General features: G+C 41.5%; 1 protein-coding gene across 4 annotated transcripts in view; it reads right to left on the bottom strand.

The window, feature by feature from the left end:
- Positions 1 to 1,943: 1,943 nt before the first annotated feature.
- The window catches only part of FBXO25 (F-box protein 25), a 65,912-nt gene continuing 52,600 nt past the window's right edge, over positions 1,944 to 15,255 (bottom strand). For 3 of the 4 annotated variants that reach the window (XM_048845361.2, XM_048845363.2, XM_048845362.2), the window contains exons 10-11: positions 8,639 to 8,665; positions 1,944 to 3,230 (exon numbers count right to left, since the gene is read on the bottom strand). In XM_048845361.2, coding sequence (XP_048701318.1) covers positions 3,141 to 3,230; positions 8,639 to 8,665 — 117 coding nt within the window. In that variant the 3' untranslated portion in view covers positions 1,944 to 3,140. The remainder of the gene's footprint in view (positions 3,231 to 8,638; positions 8,666 to 15,255) is intronic. The other variant, XM_048845364.2, reaches the window with a different exon arrangement.

The raw sequence follows: 15,255 nt of genomic DNA, 5'->3' as shown, positions 1-15,255 counted from the left end.
CCTGGGTGTGGTCAGTGGGCCAGGTGGCTGCTCTCAGAACAGGCTCCATGTTCATGTGTACTGGTTAAAAAAAAAAAGTGCAGTGGAGAACTGCTCTGGTGTGGTCAGCACAGCTTGCTACTACTGGTGAAAATGGGGCAACAGACAGGGATCTTTATAGATAGGGTAAAGGACAGACAGAAAAGATTTCAGTGCCCTGTGGGTATTGGAGGACTATGGAAATGCAGAATCAGGTACATGCCCATTGCCTCTATCCACCCAGCCCCCTGGCACATGTATAGGGCCATGCCACAATCCAAGATGGGTCCTTACGTACACCCCCTCAAGCATGCTAACTTACCCTGTACTTACATTCAGCTACATGTTTCCAGGGTTTAGCGGTGGAAAGTAGGGGGCTTCTGGCATGATCACATGCATGGACATGTGTACAGGCACTAGTGATGTAATCTATAAGTGTGAGATTTACTCAACTTTTGTAACGCATTGGGCACCTCAGCTGAAAGCGCTGTGCAAAGTAAGCAGGCAGCTAGTGTGAGGTCAGATAATCTGTGCAGTACTGTAGCATGTCAAGTATGGTGAAACATTTAATAAATAAATATTTACTATGCAATGCGCCAGAGGCCAGAGCACACGTTTGTTATAATTTGTGCTAATGCTCTAATCGAATGACAGGGTCTCTACTTTTGCCTTTGAAATGTGAATTGAGCCCCCCCCCCCCCCAAAAAAACAAAACACAATCCCAAGCCAGCTAAAGTTAGGGTGACCACCTCTAGAAAAAAAATCTCCCTTACCTTAGACTAAGCCAAAAGTATTTGAACAAAGGAGCTTCAAGGATCAAGGGCTACAAATTCACCAATATTAGAAGGGGCAGAGAATAAAGTACTGCAGAACGAGTAAAGTGAATGAATCAGCTTGAATACCTGGACCATATAATAGCTCTTAGGGTTTTGCTGTATCTCCCAACGCTGTAGTCTCTACCTTAATGCAGATTGGTTTAGCGCATCCCTCTACGACCGTCCCCTCCTCTTGTCCCTTCTTTTGTTACACGAAGGGCTGCTTTAGTTAAATCATGCCAGCTATGGTGTGAAAGCTTTCTGAAAAAGGAGACCCTTGTCTTATGTCCTAAAAGTGGTCAGAGGATCTGACTTTCTTGGGGACCTGATTCATAGTCAAATCCCTTAATGAGATGGTTTTGTGAAAAATCCTGTAGCCTATGAAGTCAATGGCAAAACTCCCATTGACTTTAATGGGCCCAACATTTAAGCCCTTAAGCTCTGCTTCTTATATGCTTTACCCTGGTCTTACTAAACTGCACTGTCTCAGAGAACACAATTGGCTTGACAGCATGTGCATGGAGAGAGGGTTACTAGAACTGGCAACAGAAGCACACTAGTGCAGTGGCGTAATTGGAGCCCGGAGGTTGTGTGTGGATGGTGGTCTGTCCTGTAGAGGAGGTGGCAGCTGCATTCTGCACGAACAGTAAACCCTGCTTCCTTACCGTCCTCCCAAGCATCCCAAGTTAAATGTTAGACTCAAAACAAACACCAACACAACCCCAAAACCAACTGCATCGAGGAGGGACTCTTATGAGCTCAACATCTGATTTTTATTTATTTCAGCTTTAGGGCAAAAAGGTTTGTTACCTTTCTCATGGGCATCGATAAGGACATGGCAGCAGTATGAAATCCAGGGAAGAACAGTTCCCTTACCGTAAAGAGCTAACTTTTCTTTTCAAGCACTTAAATATTCTCTTTCCTGCACAATCCACCCGTGCTAAAGGTCTGGCTCTGTTAATATAAATTAAAAATGATAGGAGAACAGTAGATATCTACATTTTTCTTGTTCGGTTAACAAATGCTAACCTGTATTGGTGATGGACACAGAAGCCAGTGCTATAAATTCAAACAGACTCATTTCTAAATGCAAAAGAAATTGCTAGAGAATAATAGGTAAAACATGATTTATTACATTGTGTACAAAACTAGATTCAAAACAAGCAGTGTGATATATAATATGTTTTGTCTTTACATTACACAGTTGGTAAATTATCTCTCCAAAAAACTTTGTGAATAACTTTGTTATTTCTTCCTGTCTCTGGACAGCGCCCCTCCCCTCCTCTGTAATTTACAAGGTATAAGAAGGTAGCTTCCTGCAGAATTCACATCTCTATGGGGTTAGTCAGCAGGAGGTGCTCCAGATCAACAAGCGACCTTTTAGTGCAAAGAATTTCCAGCTCAGAGCCTCAGTTACTAGAACAATATAATACCACCACTGTACCAGAGGCCTAGCAACGTGCTGTATTAATTTTCTGCTCAGTAATGTGTCCTTTCTTGAGGATGTCTAAAAGTCCTTCTGCAATAGTTTAACATCAAATGTAAAATAAAAATTAAATAAAAATAAAAGACAGCGGCTACCATTGGGAAAATCCATCATTCTTCAGCAGCCACTGAACAGCCTCCCATATTATTTAGGATGTCTTTAAACAGGTTTGATGTAGTTAATAAAATACCTTTTAAGAAAATAAATATTTTGCATAATGTATGTACAGAGGTTGGTTTCCTTCATAACAGGTTCAACAACAGATAATCACAACTCTATATTTTATTCACACACAAACTCACAATGATTAATGCCAACTTGGTAACTGACTTGATATTTATGAAGGAGTCCAAAAAGGTATCAGATGAATATTTATAAATGTGCAAAGTGTATGTAAGTACTTGGAAAATGGTGGCATAAAAAGAGTGAAGGATTAAGACAAATTGCTTTTGGTCACTCCAAGAATAGCCCTTCCAACAACTCTCTCCCCCAAGTCTCAACAGGCTTAATGAAATGTTAAATCAGTACAAAATGGACTTAAAGGCAGGACTAAAAATGTACTCTTTCTTGGATTCAAAAGAGCCTTTTGTAGACATGCCTACAGAATGTGTCTTCATTGGAGATATTTATTCCTCTTCAGTTCATTTCTGCACACAACAGCATTTGGAATACACCTCTCCAATTTCCCCCCTCCCTCCTAGACATCCCTTTTTACTATGAAGTACATTTAAAAAGATACTGCACACAAAGCATAATACATACTGCATGATTCTTCACAAAGATGACCAAAAATAAGAACGAAAACAAGGCCATTGCACCTCTTAAAATTTGAAGAGATCAATGAAGTGCTGTGGAGAAACTGGCATGAAACAGGTGTCTGGATCATTGGCTGTGCAGGGATGCCCTGTATCCTAGCAAAATTAAGAGGAGGGAAAAAAGTTATTTTCTCCTTTAAAAAAATACTCACAAAAACAAAAAGCTGCTGAGAATTGATTTTAAAAGAAAAGAACTGCAAGAATTCACACCTCAGTTTTACATTTTAAAAAGACAAATTAAGTAGCTGGACAACTGACTAGACCAGTTTTTTAAGTCACTGGCCTTCTGGAACTCTGGTTCAAAGCCTACAAGGCCCTTCCCAAGAAAAAATTGCCAAGAACATATAGTTACTTAGATTGGAAGCTCCTTGGGACAATGACTATCTCTTTTGTTATGTGTACATCGTGCCTATACAGCAACACAATGGGGCTCCAAGCCCTGATTGGGGTTTCTAGGCACTGCTGTGATACAAACAAGAAATCATAGAACAAGCTTCTCCACATTCCCTCTCCCTTTGTCCCAAGGGCTTTTGGACCTGTATAAAACAGACAGAGACAGCCTGTACTCCAGCAAACTTGAAAGCAGAAAAGATGCACTGGGTTGTGAGGAGGAAATAGTTACCTTAGATCCTTACTCTTTAATGTTGCCTGGCTTTAGGCCTTAAGGAAAATGTGGACCTTTACGATGGATATGAAAGGGGGGTGGGAAGGGGGCGGGATTGCACACTGGAATAGGGATGACCCACCATGAAAGTAGGGGGTTACAGCATGGAAAGTAGGGGTTTGCAAGGCTGGTGGCACTGGAAGAGAGAATGGGAAATACAATAAGTGATTAGATCTACAGGTAGACAGTTGTGTGGGACTCCGAAAGCAAGGTTGAGAGGTTTAATCTTGACGTGAGGGCCAAGGCAAAGCCAGTGAAGTGATTCAGAAAGGGAAATGATATGGTCTGATCAACCAGCAAGGAGTATAATTTTGGCGGTGACACTTTGAATGGCTTGGAAGGGAAAGAGAGAAGTGCTAAGGCAGTGGTGGTGGGAGTTGCACTAATGGCCAGAGCTGGCGTGGGTATGGATTAGTATTTTAGGTGATATGCCTTAACTCACTTTTGGGCAGATCATTATAGAGAGGAGAGAGTACACAAATAAATGGGAGAAGAACTTTAATTAGAGCTTCGGGATTGGATACCATACATTACAATATTGGCTTTACACACACACATGCAAACAGTAACATAAACCCACAGGCAGTATGGTTAACATTCTTAAGGCAAAATGACTGGGGAAAGGAAATGGAGAGAAAACTGTAGGGACAGCTAAATAAAAGTAGCAGCATTTACATTTTATCAATCCGAATGCCCAATTGTTTATCTGACATGGCTGGTGGACCAATACGTTTTGGAGCAATATTATTCTTGGAGAACTGTACAGTAGCACTTCTTCTGTTTCTTTTTAATTCTTCCTCCCTAAATAATTATCCCCTCCACTCCCCATCTTTTCTCACTTTAGTGCTAGCTGTGTGCTCAACAAGACAATCCCTACAACAAACATGGTTACACGTGAAGGAACAGAAATACAGGAGACATCTGTTTCTTGTTTTACTTTTTTCCTAGCTGTTTCCCCCTCCCACTTTCCCCTTCTAGTATTAACTATTGGGGGGGAGGGGTGGGGTTGTAACATTTTATTTTTAAAGAAGTAAGAGCAGGAGCAATGTGGAACTTTGCAAGTGGAAAATGCTGCAGAATTAGATTCTCCTGCAATGGACTCCAGTTCTAAAGATTTTCAGTGCTACTTACTGTCCTCTTCTGCAAGGGAGGAAGTGGTCAAGTCATTGAAGGCTACTTCAAATTGTTCCTCAGATCTGTTGGGAAGCTAGGGCAGGAAACTCAGGGCTCTTCCCCTCTAAAAATACCATGGATTTGAAGGAACCAGTTACAACATAGTTCTTGTGGTGGAGCGAGCTGTATTTGTAGTGGGGAAAAGGCCCTTTCGTCTGCCTGCCAAGAGGCTTAAAAGGCCGTGGGGATTGCCACATATATCCATTTAGGAGAAACTCTCAAGGAGTAAAAAGAAAAGGAGTACTTGTGGCACCTTAGAGACTAACAAATTTATCTGAGCATAAGATGAAGTGAGCTGTAGCCCACGAAAGCTTCTGCTCAAATAAATTGGTTAGTCTCTAAGGTGTCACAAGTCCTCCTTTTCTTTTTGCGAATACAGACTAACACAGCTGCTACTCTGAAACCTCTCAAGGAGTACGCAATGCTTGTCATTTATCATTTCAATAGCATTACTTTTGAGTTTTAAAGACTTAACACTCTTAATGCTTAAGTGGTAAACTGTGGACAAAAAGCCTTGTGTGGCAGCATAAACTGGAACAGGAGACAGAGGTGAAAGCAGCTATTTTTATTGCGGATCCCCACGCTGCTTCTAACTCACAGCCAACAAGCTGTGCTCTTTTAGTTTTTCCATTTCAACATTTCCTTTATCTTCTGAAAAATTACTTTCAGAAGAAGGATGATAGGAAACTGAAAACAAAAACTGTCAAAATGTATCAGTTGTAATTAAACTGGGCCACGTCCTAATTTCCATGCTTTGAGCTGTAAGGAGACCAACATGCACGCTTCTGGGTAGTTTTTAAGAACTCCTTCCCTGCCATGGTTATTTTACTATTTTCTTATATTTCACTGTACCAACATAAAATGCCAACAGCATTCAGAAGGAATGTGAGACAGAGTGTGTTTTAAAGTTATGTGCATTTTGGTTAATATCTCTTGCAAATACTCAAACATATACTAAGCATGCATAAAATGCCAATCATACCTTCAGTATTTTATCATGCATACTTATTTTCGGTGATTAGATTCAACAAGTCTAAAATATCCTAGCAAAGGCTTGCTAAATTTGACACTTTAAAATGCAAGCTTTCATAACAGTGGAAAAATCATAGAAATTGGATCACTCCTCCTCACACCCCCCCCCACTGTACTGTATTTAATTATTTGGGAAGATACAAGGTTGATGTCCCATTTCCCATATGTCCCCCCCCCACACACACACACACAAAAGAAGGGCAGCAGCAGAGCAAGCTTCCTGCACTGCTGTGGTCCTTGTTCTAGGCAGAATATTTGTAGCAGGGGTGAGGAGAGTGTAATTCGCACCCAATTCTCAGTTTCTCCACAGATACAGCCAGTTGTGACACTGGAGGAATGGCTGACAGATCTCCAGTTTGTTTTGCATATGGCATTTTCAGTCACTGACTTTTGATCTATACTGGACTGGTCAGGGTTTAAATTGTGACTTCAAGTTGAAAGGCTCCGTCAATGCTATCCCACTGAGCCATCTGGTTTTGCTTTAAAACTAATGTTATTGAGAGCCTAGCCTCAGCATGAGGCTCTTGTATTGCTGAAAAACATTTAGGATTTGAATTAATTTTATGATTAAATGCTCACATGCCTTTTGTAACCTGTAACAACCATTATCAGAAGGAAATGCTATAGCTGCAGTAAGCACAAAGTCCTGAACAAGTCTGGATAGTGAGGTGAGTAAATATCTTAAAAGACAATGTTCATAAAGCTCATAAACACCTGCTTTTTAGTGTACTTGCTACGTATAACCATAAATCCAGTGTGTTGAGCAGAAAGGCTCAAAGAAGATAAAAACACAGTAAAGAAATCATACAGCCTCTACCATTAACGTTACACACCACTGCTGTCAATGGAAGTATTCCACTGACATTTCAATGAGGAAAAAATGGAACTGTATTTCACAGAAAGCAAGAACTTAAAAATGGGAGCTCTGAATTCAAGTCCTTAAAATCTAGGGATGGAAGCACACATATGTAGGCACAATAGTGCAAGCTAAGGATGAAGCATCCATTTTAAATGGCAGTCTAGATGCCATGGAACTTTTGAAAGGGAGAGTCTCATTCTCTAAAAATAAATACCTTAGTCTAGGTTTAAAGAAAAAAAGTGTTAAATGAGATTTTAAAATGAAGATTATTTATGTCCCTTCTTTTGCTTACTGTCTAAGGACAGAGTCTGAGAGCAGGGTGCTCTTTTAATGACATGGGAAGCAGGGAGAAAAGCTGATAAAAAAGTGAACATCTCACAATAAGGTCCCTAACTGAATTGCCTTCAGAGACAGGGAGGATAGGAGATGCTGCAGTCAGCCCAGAAAGATGCCAAGGGCTTGGAACGGATGAAAGCTGAACCTCACTTATTCTCTTGAGAAGGGCTCTTCTACAAACTGCAATGGCAGAGGAGTCTTTCTCCCTGGAAATCAGATACTGTAACTAGCCAGCTAGCACCCACCTTCTCCCCATTGCCACCAGAACTCATTTCCCAGCTTCTGGGACCTCTGCCTACCAGAGCTAGATTCCTGGAGAAGAGTTAGTTTTGTTGCCCTCCACAGTCTTTCTAAATGTAATTCTAAGCCACAGCCTGTCAGGTGTTGTCTGTTTTGTTCGTCACAACAGCATGAAAAACACCTTCCCAAACTCCTCCTTTCAGTCAGGAAGAGAAGTCTGAAGAACAATCAACTAAAATCCATTTTTGTTTTTTAAACCCAGATAGCAATATTACTATGGAAGAGCGTTATGGATTTGAAGAGCTATATGCATGTTTTTATCAGAGGTAAGGCATTGCATATCCGCTGGTGAATCTGAATGCTCTTGCTTCTGAGAGTTATTTTGATTTAAAATCTTGCTCATGCATAATGATTCACTTCCAATTGAATTTCAAGAAATCTATTTAACTAGATCAAAATAAATGTAAGTTGAAAGAAAATGTGCACTGCCTACAAGGAGCACCGAATGATAAATATTATTGTTTTCTTCTCAAAATTTCAGCTTCATTGCAAATTATGAAGTTCCCATGACAACCATAGGCCTCCAGTGCTCTAATGTGTAATTCTTTTCTGTAAATGTCTCATTCAGAAAGCAATGTCATCATTTCCTTTTCCTCCAATCACAAGAGGTCTTTTTTAAAAAACTACTATTTGTAGAAGGTCTTCGAGTAAAACAGGTTAAAGTGTCATTAAATTATTCAGTGGGGTAAAAGCAATTCCAGTACCTTTGTTTCATACTGCAGAGACAGAATTCTGTGATGTTGCCTTTACTGTTCTCAGATTTCAGTGCTGAACTAAATCCATTAGAATGTGGAAACAGCCATTAATGCCTACTTTGTGCAAAATTCATCCTTCGTGTAAGAGGGCATAAATTTCTGAGTTCAGTGACAGCTGCACCTGCTTACATCAGAGGCTGAATTTAGTGCCTTGAGTTGAAACAGTACAGTGAGGAACACTGCAATAAAAATAGCAACAACAGCAAAAAGTGCAAAGCTGAGCTTGGAAGATTACAGTATCTAAATAGTGTCAACAGCTGCAGAAATAGCTTGTTCTTAGCCCATCATGACAAACCGAAACATCAATTACAATTGAACATCTTGTTCACTTCAACATTACAGAATCAGCATCGATAAAAGCAGGGATGAAACACATATGAAATACCTTGAATAACAAAGCAAGGTGGTAGTCCTTTGGGATCATGAAGGAAGAAGCAGGAAGGAGTGCAATAAAGTAAAAGAGAGGAAACATTAAGATTTATTGGACTGGAAGTCATTTGGAATAAGAAGCTTAGTATATGATTTGCCATAGGAATATTCTGCACTAGATTATTTTAATCCGTTGGCAAACAAAGCCCACATAACAAACTACTGCGAAAACTCAGAGGAGTAAGAACAGGTGTTAGAGCGCATCATCTGCTTGAAATAGCTTTTAGTCACTGCATAGTGCTTCAATGATCTGTTTACCGTTGAAAAAATTACCATTAAAGAAGGACAAATATTCCATCAGTCATGTCCAGCTCTAGACCTGCTGAAATGTATTATCCAGTTAGCAATGGAAGAAATTTACCCACATTGGTGACACCACATAATAGTATGGAAGAGTTATGATATAAACAAAAAGCGCTCACAAAGATGCATCACTTAATAGTACTAGATGCCAGCATTTTTACTCCACTGAGTAATTACATAGTTAGTCTATATTAAAAATGATCAGTCTTTTTTTGAAAAATCACTTCTCAAAGTGTCATTTGAGGTGTTGAGTGTGCGCTATATTCATTTCCTCTTTTAATATTAAAGAGTACAAGATGTTCTTTTATATATTACCACACCTCCTATGAAGTAGTTAGTAATGATTTCACTTCTGTATTTAAGTTTTCTATGATCATCTGTTTTAAAGGAATGCTATCAATAAAAAAACCCTATACATTGCTGTCTGAAGGTTTTTTAAAACTATTGTTACAAATAACAGCTATGATTACTAGAACTGAATGACTGAAAAACTGAAAAGTGAGAAAATTTTCTTTACTGTCTGTGTGTGTGTGTGTCACTGTTTCCATGTATAGTCAGCTATTCTCCTTTGTGTGTGAGTTTTTCACATAACAGGAGATAAAACAACTTTTTTGTTTTAAGATAGGAAAACAACTGTAAAACAAAAACAAAAAAAGAGCAAAGGGTCCAAAATTACTTTGAACTTTTAAAAAAATGACCAGATTTTGAATTATTGGTATCCAATTAGAAAACATCTTCCTTTATTTTCTTCATAGTATGTACTGATAATATATAATTTAACAAACTCTTATCAGTTCCCCTCTGCCCCCACAAAATTTAAAGTAACTAGCTAGCGTTTTTCCTTTAAAAAAATAAAACACATGGAAATTTTAAAGTTCCAGAATAAATCAAACATTTAGAAAACGTGTCCAAAAGCATTGTAAAGGATCAATTTTCAGTTTGGAAAAAATAGGTGTTAATTACAGATACTATAATGATATTAGCCAACCACTGTACTGTATGCAATTTATTGACACCAAGTTAAAACCATGTACCACACTGACCCCTAACAGAGAGTTTGTCACAACTTGGGTTACTACCATTAATATATTTAAACTGGTATACCTCTTTTTCCAGTTAAGATAGCTGTTTCCAAAGAGCACAAAGTCTCATCAGAGATGACAAGACCAAAAGTTTCATTTCCCTTGGTTGATTTCTCTTTTATTGGTTAAAAAGCTTGTGAAAGGGTCTGAGCAAGAAGGCAATTCAGGCTCCATGCTGATCAAGCCTTTGGCAGGCATCTCTGCCAACAAGGGTGCCACTTATAGTGTAGAAATCATCCATTTAATATGAAGTAACACCACTAATTATTTCAGCACTATCAAACATTTGTCAGATGGTATTGATGTGGTTCACATTCCAATGCTGTAGAGGAGATAAACCTCCATATCTTATCACTAATCCCAAAAGACATCCATGCTTATTCCACACCAGAAATCATAATCCTATCTGATATCACGATCAGTTGCTATGGAGGTGATTATGGTGTCACAAAGATTACTAAATTTGCATTTGGAGAAATGTGTTTATTAACTCTGCAGCCATACCACTTCTACTGGATCCCTCAAGTCAGCAGGATAAGGCATGGTCACAGTACTGGAATGAGAAAAGGAGGAACTGTGGCACCTTAGAGACTAACAAATTTATTTTAACAAATTTGTTCTGAGTACTGGAATGGTAATTCAGTCTTCTTAGTGTATGTGCAACATGAATCTTGGTCACGTGTCACCTGAGGCACCACTGAATTTGGTCCTCTGGTTGGATCATTAGCTTCCCCTGCTTGGGCTGCATACTGACCGGGTCCACCTGGTCATACCAAATGGACTGAAGGTGAAAAATCCATTGCTATCTACATATTGCACAGATCACAGTGAGAGATTATGCCACACACTATCAAAGAAACTGAGGAAGCACCTGATCAGCATCCTATACAGCAAACAGGAAAACGTCAAAAAAGAGCTCTCCAACCTGGAGACTCTCATAAATAACCAACCTTCCATACGAACGGACTTTACTAAAATAAGACAGGAGATCTACATTACATGCTTCACCTCTCTACAAAGGAAAAAGGACTGTAAGCTGTCTAAAATCCTACCTGCCACATGGGGCCACAACAGTGATACCCCAACTCACCCAGCAATATCGTCAATCTACCCAGCTACACACTCAGCCCAGAAGAAGAGTCTGTCCTATCTCGGGGACTCTCTTTCTGCCCCGCCACCCCCACAAACATGATATAGTTCTGCGGTGATCTGGAAGCCTACTTTCGCCGTCTCCGACTCAAAGAATACTTTCAAGGTAACACTGAACAGCACACTGATACACAGATACCCTCCCATCAACAGCACAAGAAGAACAACTCCACATGGACTCCTCCTGAGGGTCGAAATGACAGTCTGGACCTATACATAGGATGCTTCCGCTGACGTGCACAGGCAGAAGTTGTGGAAAAAACAACATCGCTTGCCTCATAACTTAAGTCGTGCAGAACGCAATGCCATCCACAGCCTCAGAAACAACCCTGACATTATAATCAGAGACTGATAAAGGAGGTGCTATTGTCATCATGAACAGGTCTGACTACCAAAAGGAGGCTGCCAGACAACTCTCCAATACCAAATTCTACAGGCCGCTTTCCTCAGATCCCATGGAGGAATACACTAAGAAACCGCACCATCTACTCAGGACACTCCCTACACTAACACAGGAACAAATCAACATACCCTTAGATCCCCAACCAGGGTTATTCTATCTACTACCCAAGATCCACAAACCCGGAAATCCTGGACACCCTGTCATCTCAGACATTGGCACTCTCACTGAAGGACTGTCCGGATATGTGGACTGTCTACTCAAACCCTACGCCACCAGCACTCCCAGCTATCTTCGTGACACCACTGATTTCCTGAGAAAACGACAATGCATTTGTAGTTAGTTTCTAAGTACTCCTTTTCTTTTTACAATGCATTGGTGATCTTCCAGAAAACACCATCCTAGACACCATGGATGTAAAAGCTCTCTACACAAACATACCACACACAGATGGAATACAAGCTGCCAAGAACAGTATCCCTTATGATGCCACAGCACAACTGGTTGCTGAGCTCTGTAACTTTATCCTCACGCACAATGATTTCAAATTTGGTGACAAAATATACCTCCAGACCAGTGGCACCGCTATGGGCACCCGCATAGCCCCACAATATGCCAATACTTTTATGGCTGACCTGGAACAACACTTCCTCAGCTCTCATCCACTCACGCCCCTTCTCTACCTATGCTACATTGCTGACATCTTCATCATCTAGACCCAGGGGAAGGAAACCCTGGAAGAATTCCCCCATGATTTCAATAGGTTCCACCCCACCATCAACCTCAGCCTGGACCAATCTACACGGAAGGTCCACTTCCTAGACACCACGGTGCAAATAAGTGACGGTCACGTACCACCACCCTATACCGAAAACCCACCGACTGCTATGCCTACCTTCATGCCTCCAGCTTCCATCCCAGACACACCACACGATCCATTGTCTACAGCCAGGTGCTGAGGTACAACCGCATTTGCTCCAACCCCTCAGACAGAGACCAACACTTACAAGATCTTCACTAAGCATTCTCAAAACTACGATACCCACATGAGGAAGTAAGGAAACAGATCAACAAAGCCAGACGTGTACCCAGTAGCCTCCTGCTGCAAGACAAGCCCAAGAAAGAAACCAACAGAACTCCCCTAGCCATCACGTACAGTCCTCATCTAAAACCTCTCCAACGCATCATCAGTGATCTACAACCCATCCTGGACAACGATCCCTCAGTTTCACAGGCCTTGGGAGGCAGGCCAGTCCTCGCCCACAGACAACCCGCCAACCTGAAGCATATTCTCACCAGCAACTACACACCGCACCATAGTAACTCTAACTCAGGAACCAATCCATTCAACAAACCTCAATGCCAACTCTGTCCACGTATCTACACCAGCGACACCATCACAGGACCTAGCCAGAACAGCCACACCATCACTGATTCATTCACCTGCATGTCCACCAATGTAATCTATGCCATCATGTGCCAGCAATGCCCCTCTGCTATGTACATCGACCAAACTGGACAGTCCCTACGTAAAAGGATAAATGGACACAAATCAGATATTAGGAATGGCAATATACAAAAACCTGTAGGAGAACACTTCAACCTCCCTGGACACACACTAGCAGATTTAAAGGTAGCCATCCTGCAGCAAAAAACCTTCAGGACCAGACTTCAAAGAGAAACTGCCGAGCTTCAGTTCATTTGCGAATTTGACATCATAAGCTCAGGATTAAACAGAGACTGTGAATGGCTAACCAACTACAAAAGCAGTTTCTCCTTCCTCCCTCCTTCTCTTCACCTCAACTGCTAGAAGCCAGCCTCATCCTCCCTCGTTATCCCTAGCCTGATTCTTGCTTGCATATTTATAGCTGCCTCTGGAAATTTCCACTATATGCATCCGACGAAATGGGTATTCACCCACGAAAGCTTATGCTCCAATATGTCTGCTAGTCTATAAGGTGCCACAGGACTCTTTGCCACTTTTACAGATCCAGACTAACACAGCTACCTCTCTGATTCTGACCGGGAGTGCGACATGAATGCTGATCCATGCTCCCTGGTAATTCAGTAAGTTGCCCTCTTCTCTCAGGTTTAGTGCTGAACCAATAACGCACAACAAAGTTTTGAAGGTGTGTGTGTTTGTGTGTGTGTGTTCTGCTACAGCTACCATCTTTTGGATGATGTAAACCAGAGATTCTGAGTCACTAACAGTCATACTACACTTCCTACAAGAAAAAAGTATTAGCTTCGGTACGCTGGCTGGTTGGAGGAGTTATTAAAAAGGTGCACAATACACAGAAGACACTCAACTTTACAGCACCTTCATATCAGAGACAAACAGCACATTCTCCCAGTGACCCAAGTGCTCGGCTGACATCAGCAACTGGAGGAAATGCAGCTGGCTGAAGCGGAATCCTGGAAAGACTGAAATGATGCTGGTGGAATGACAGAAACACTCCAAAAAACTCACTATTTTTATATCACCATCTTCCTTTGAGGGCATTTGCTTTCAGATAGTTCTAGTTCATAGCCTCACTGGCCACTGGGCCTGTGGAGGCCAAAACTGCCACTGCTGCAAAAACCTCCTTCTTCATTCATAGCTGGTGGGAAACCTATTCAGATTTAGCCATGGTGTCCAATCATAGAATCATAGAATATCAGGGTTGGAAGGGACCTCAGGAGGTCATCTAGTCCAACCCCCTGCTCAAAGCAGGACCAATCCCCAATTAAATCATCCCAGCCAGGGCTTAGTCAAGCCTGACCTTAAAAACTTCTAAGGAAGGAGATTCTACCACCTCCCTAGGTAACGCATTCCAGTGTTTCATCACCCTCCTAGTGAAAACGTTTTTCCTAATATCCAACCTAAACCTCCCCCACTGCAACTTGAGACCATTACTCCTTGTCCTGTCCTCTTCTACCACTGAGAATAGTCTAGAACCATCCTCTCTGGAACCACCTCTCAGGTAGTTGAAAGCAGCTATCAAATCCCCCCTCATTCTTCTCTTCTGCAGACTAAACAATCCCAGTTCCCTCAGCCGCTCCTCATAACTCATGTGTTCCAGACCTCTAATCATTTTTGTTGCCCTTCGCTGGACTCTCTCCAATTTATCCACATCCTTCTTGTAGTGTGGGGCCCAAAACTGGACACAGTACTCCAGATGAGGCCTCACCAATGTCGAATATAGGGGAACGATCACGTCCCTCGATCTGCTCGCTATGCCCCTACTTATACATCCCAAAATGCCATTGGCCTTCTTGGCAGCAAGGGCACACTGCTGACTCATATCCAGCTTCTCGTCCACTGTCACCCCTAGGTCCTTTTCCGCAGAACTGCTGCCTAGCCATTCGGTCCCTAGTCTGTAGCTGTGCATTGGGTTCTTCCGTCCTAAGTGCAGGACCCTGCACTTATCCTTATTGAACCTCATCAGATTTCTTTTGGCCCAATCCTCCAATTTGTCTAGGTCCCTCTGTATCCTATCCCTGCCCTCCAGCGTATCTACCACTCCTCCCAGTTTAGTATCATCCGCAAATTTGCTGAGAGTGCAATCCACACCATCCTCCAGATCATTTATGAAAATATTGAACAAAACCAGTCCCAGGACCGACCCCTGGGGCTCTCCACTTGACACCGGCTGCCAA

This window comes from Caretta caretta, chromosome 3 (genome assembly GCF_965140235.1).
Source record: "Caretta caretta isolate rCarCar2 chromosome 3, rCarCar1.hap1, whole genome shotgun sequence".
NCBI lineage: Eukaryota > Metazoa > Chordata > Testudines > Cheloniidae > Caretta > Caretta caretta.
Note: the sequence above shows the minus strand (reverse complement) of the source record. Positions and strands in the feature narration are given on the sequence as shown.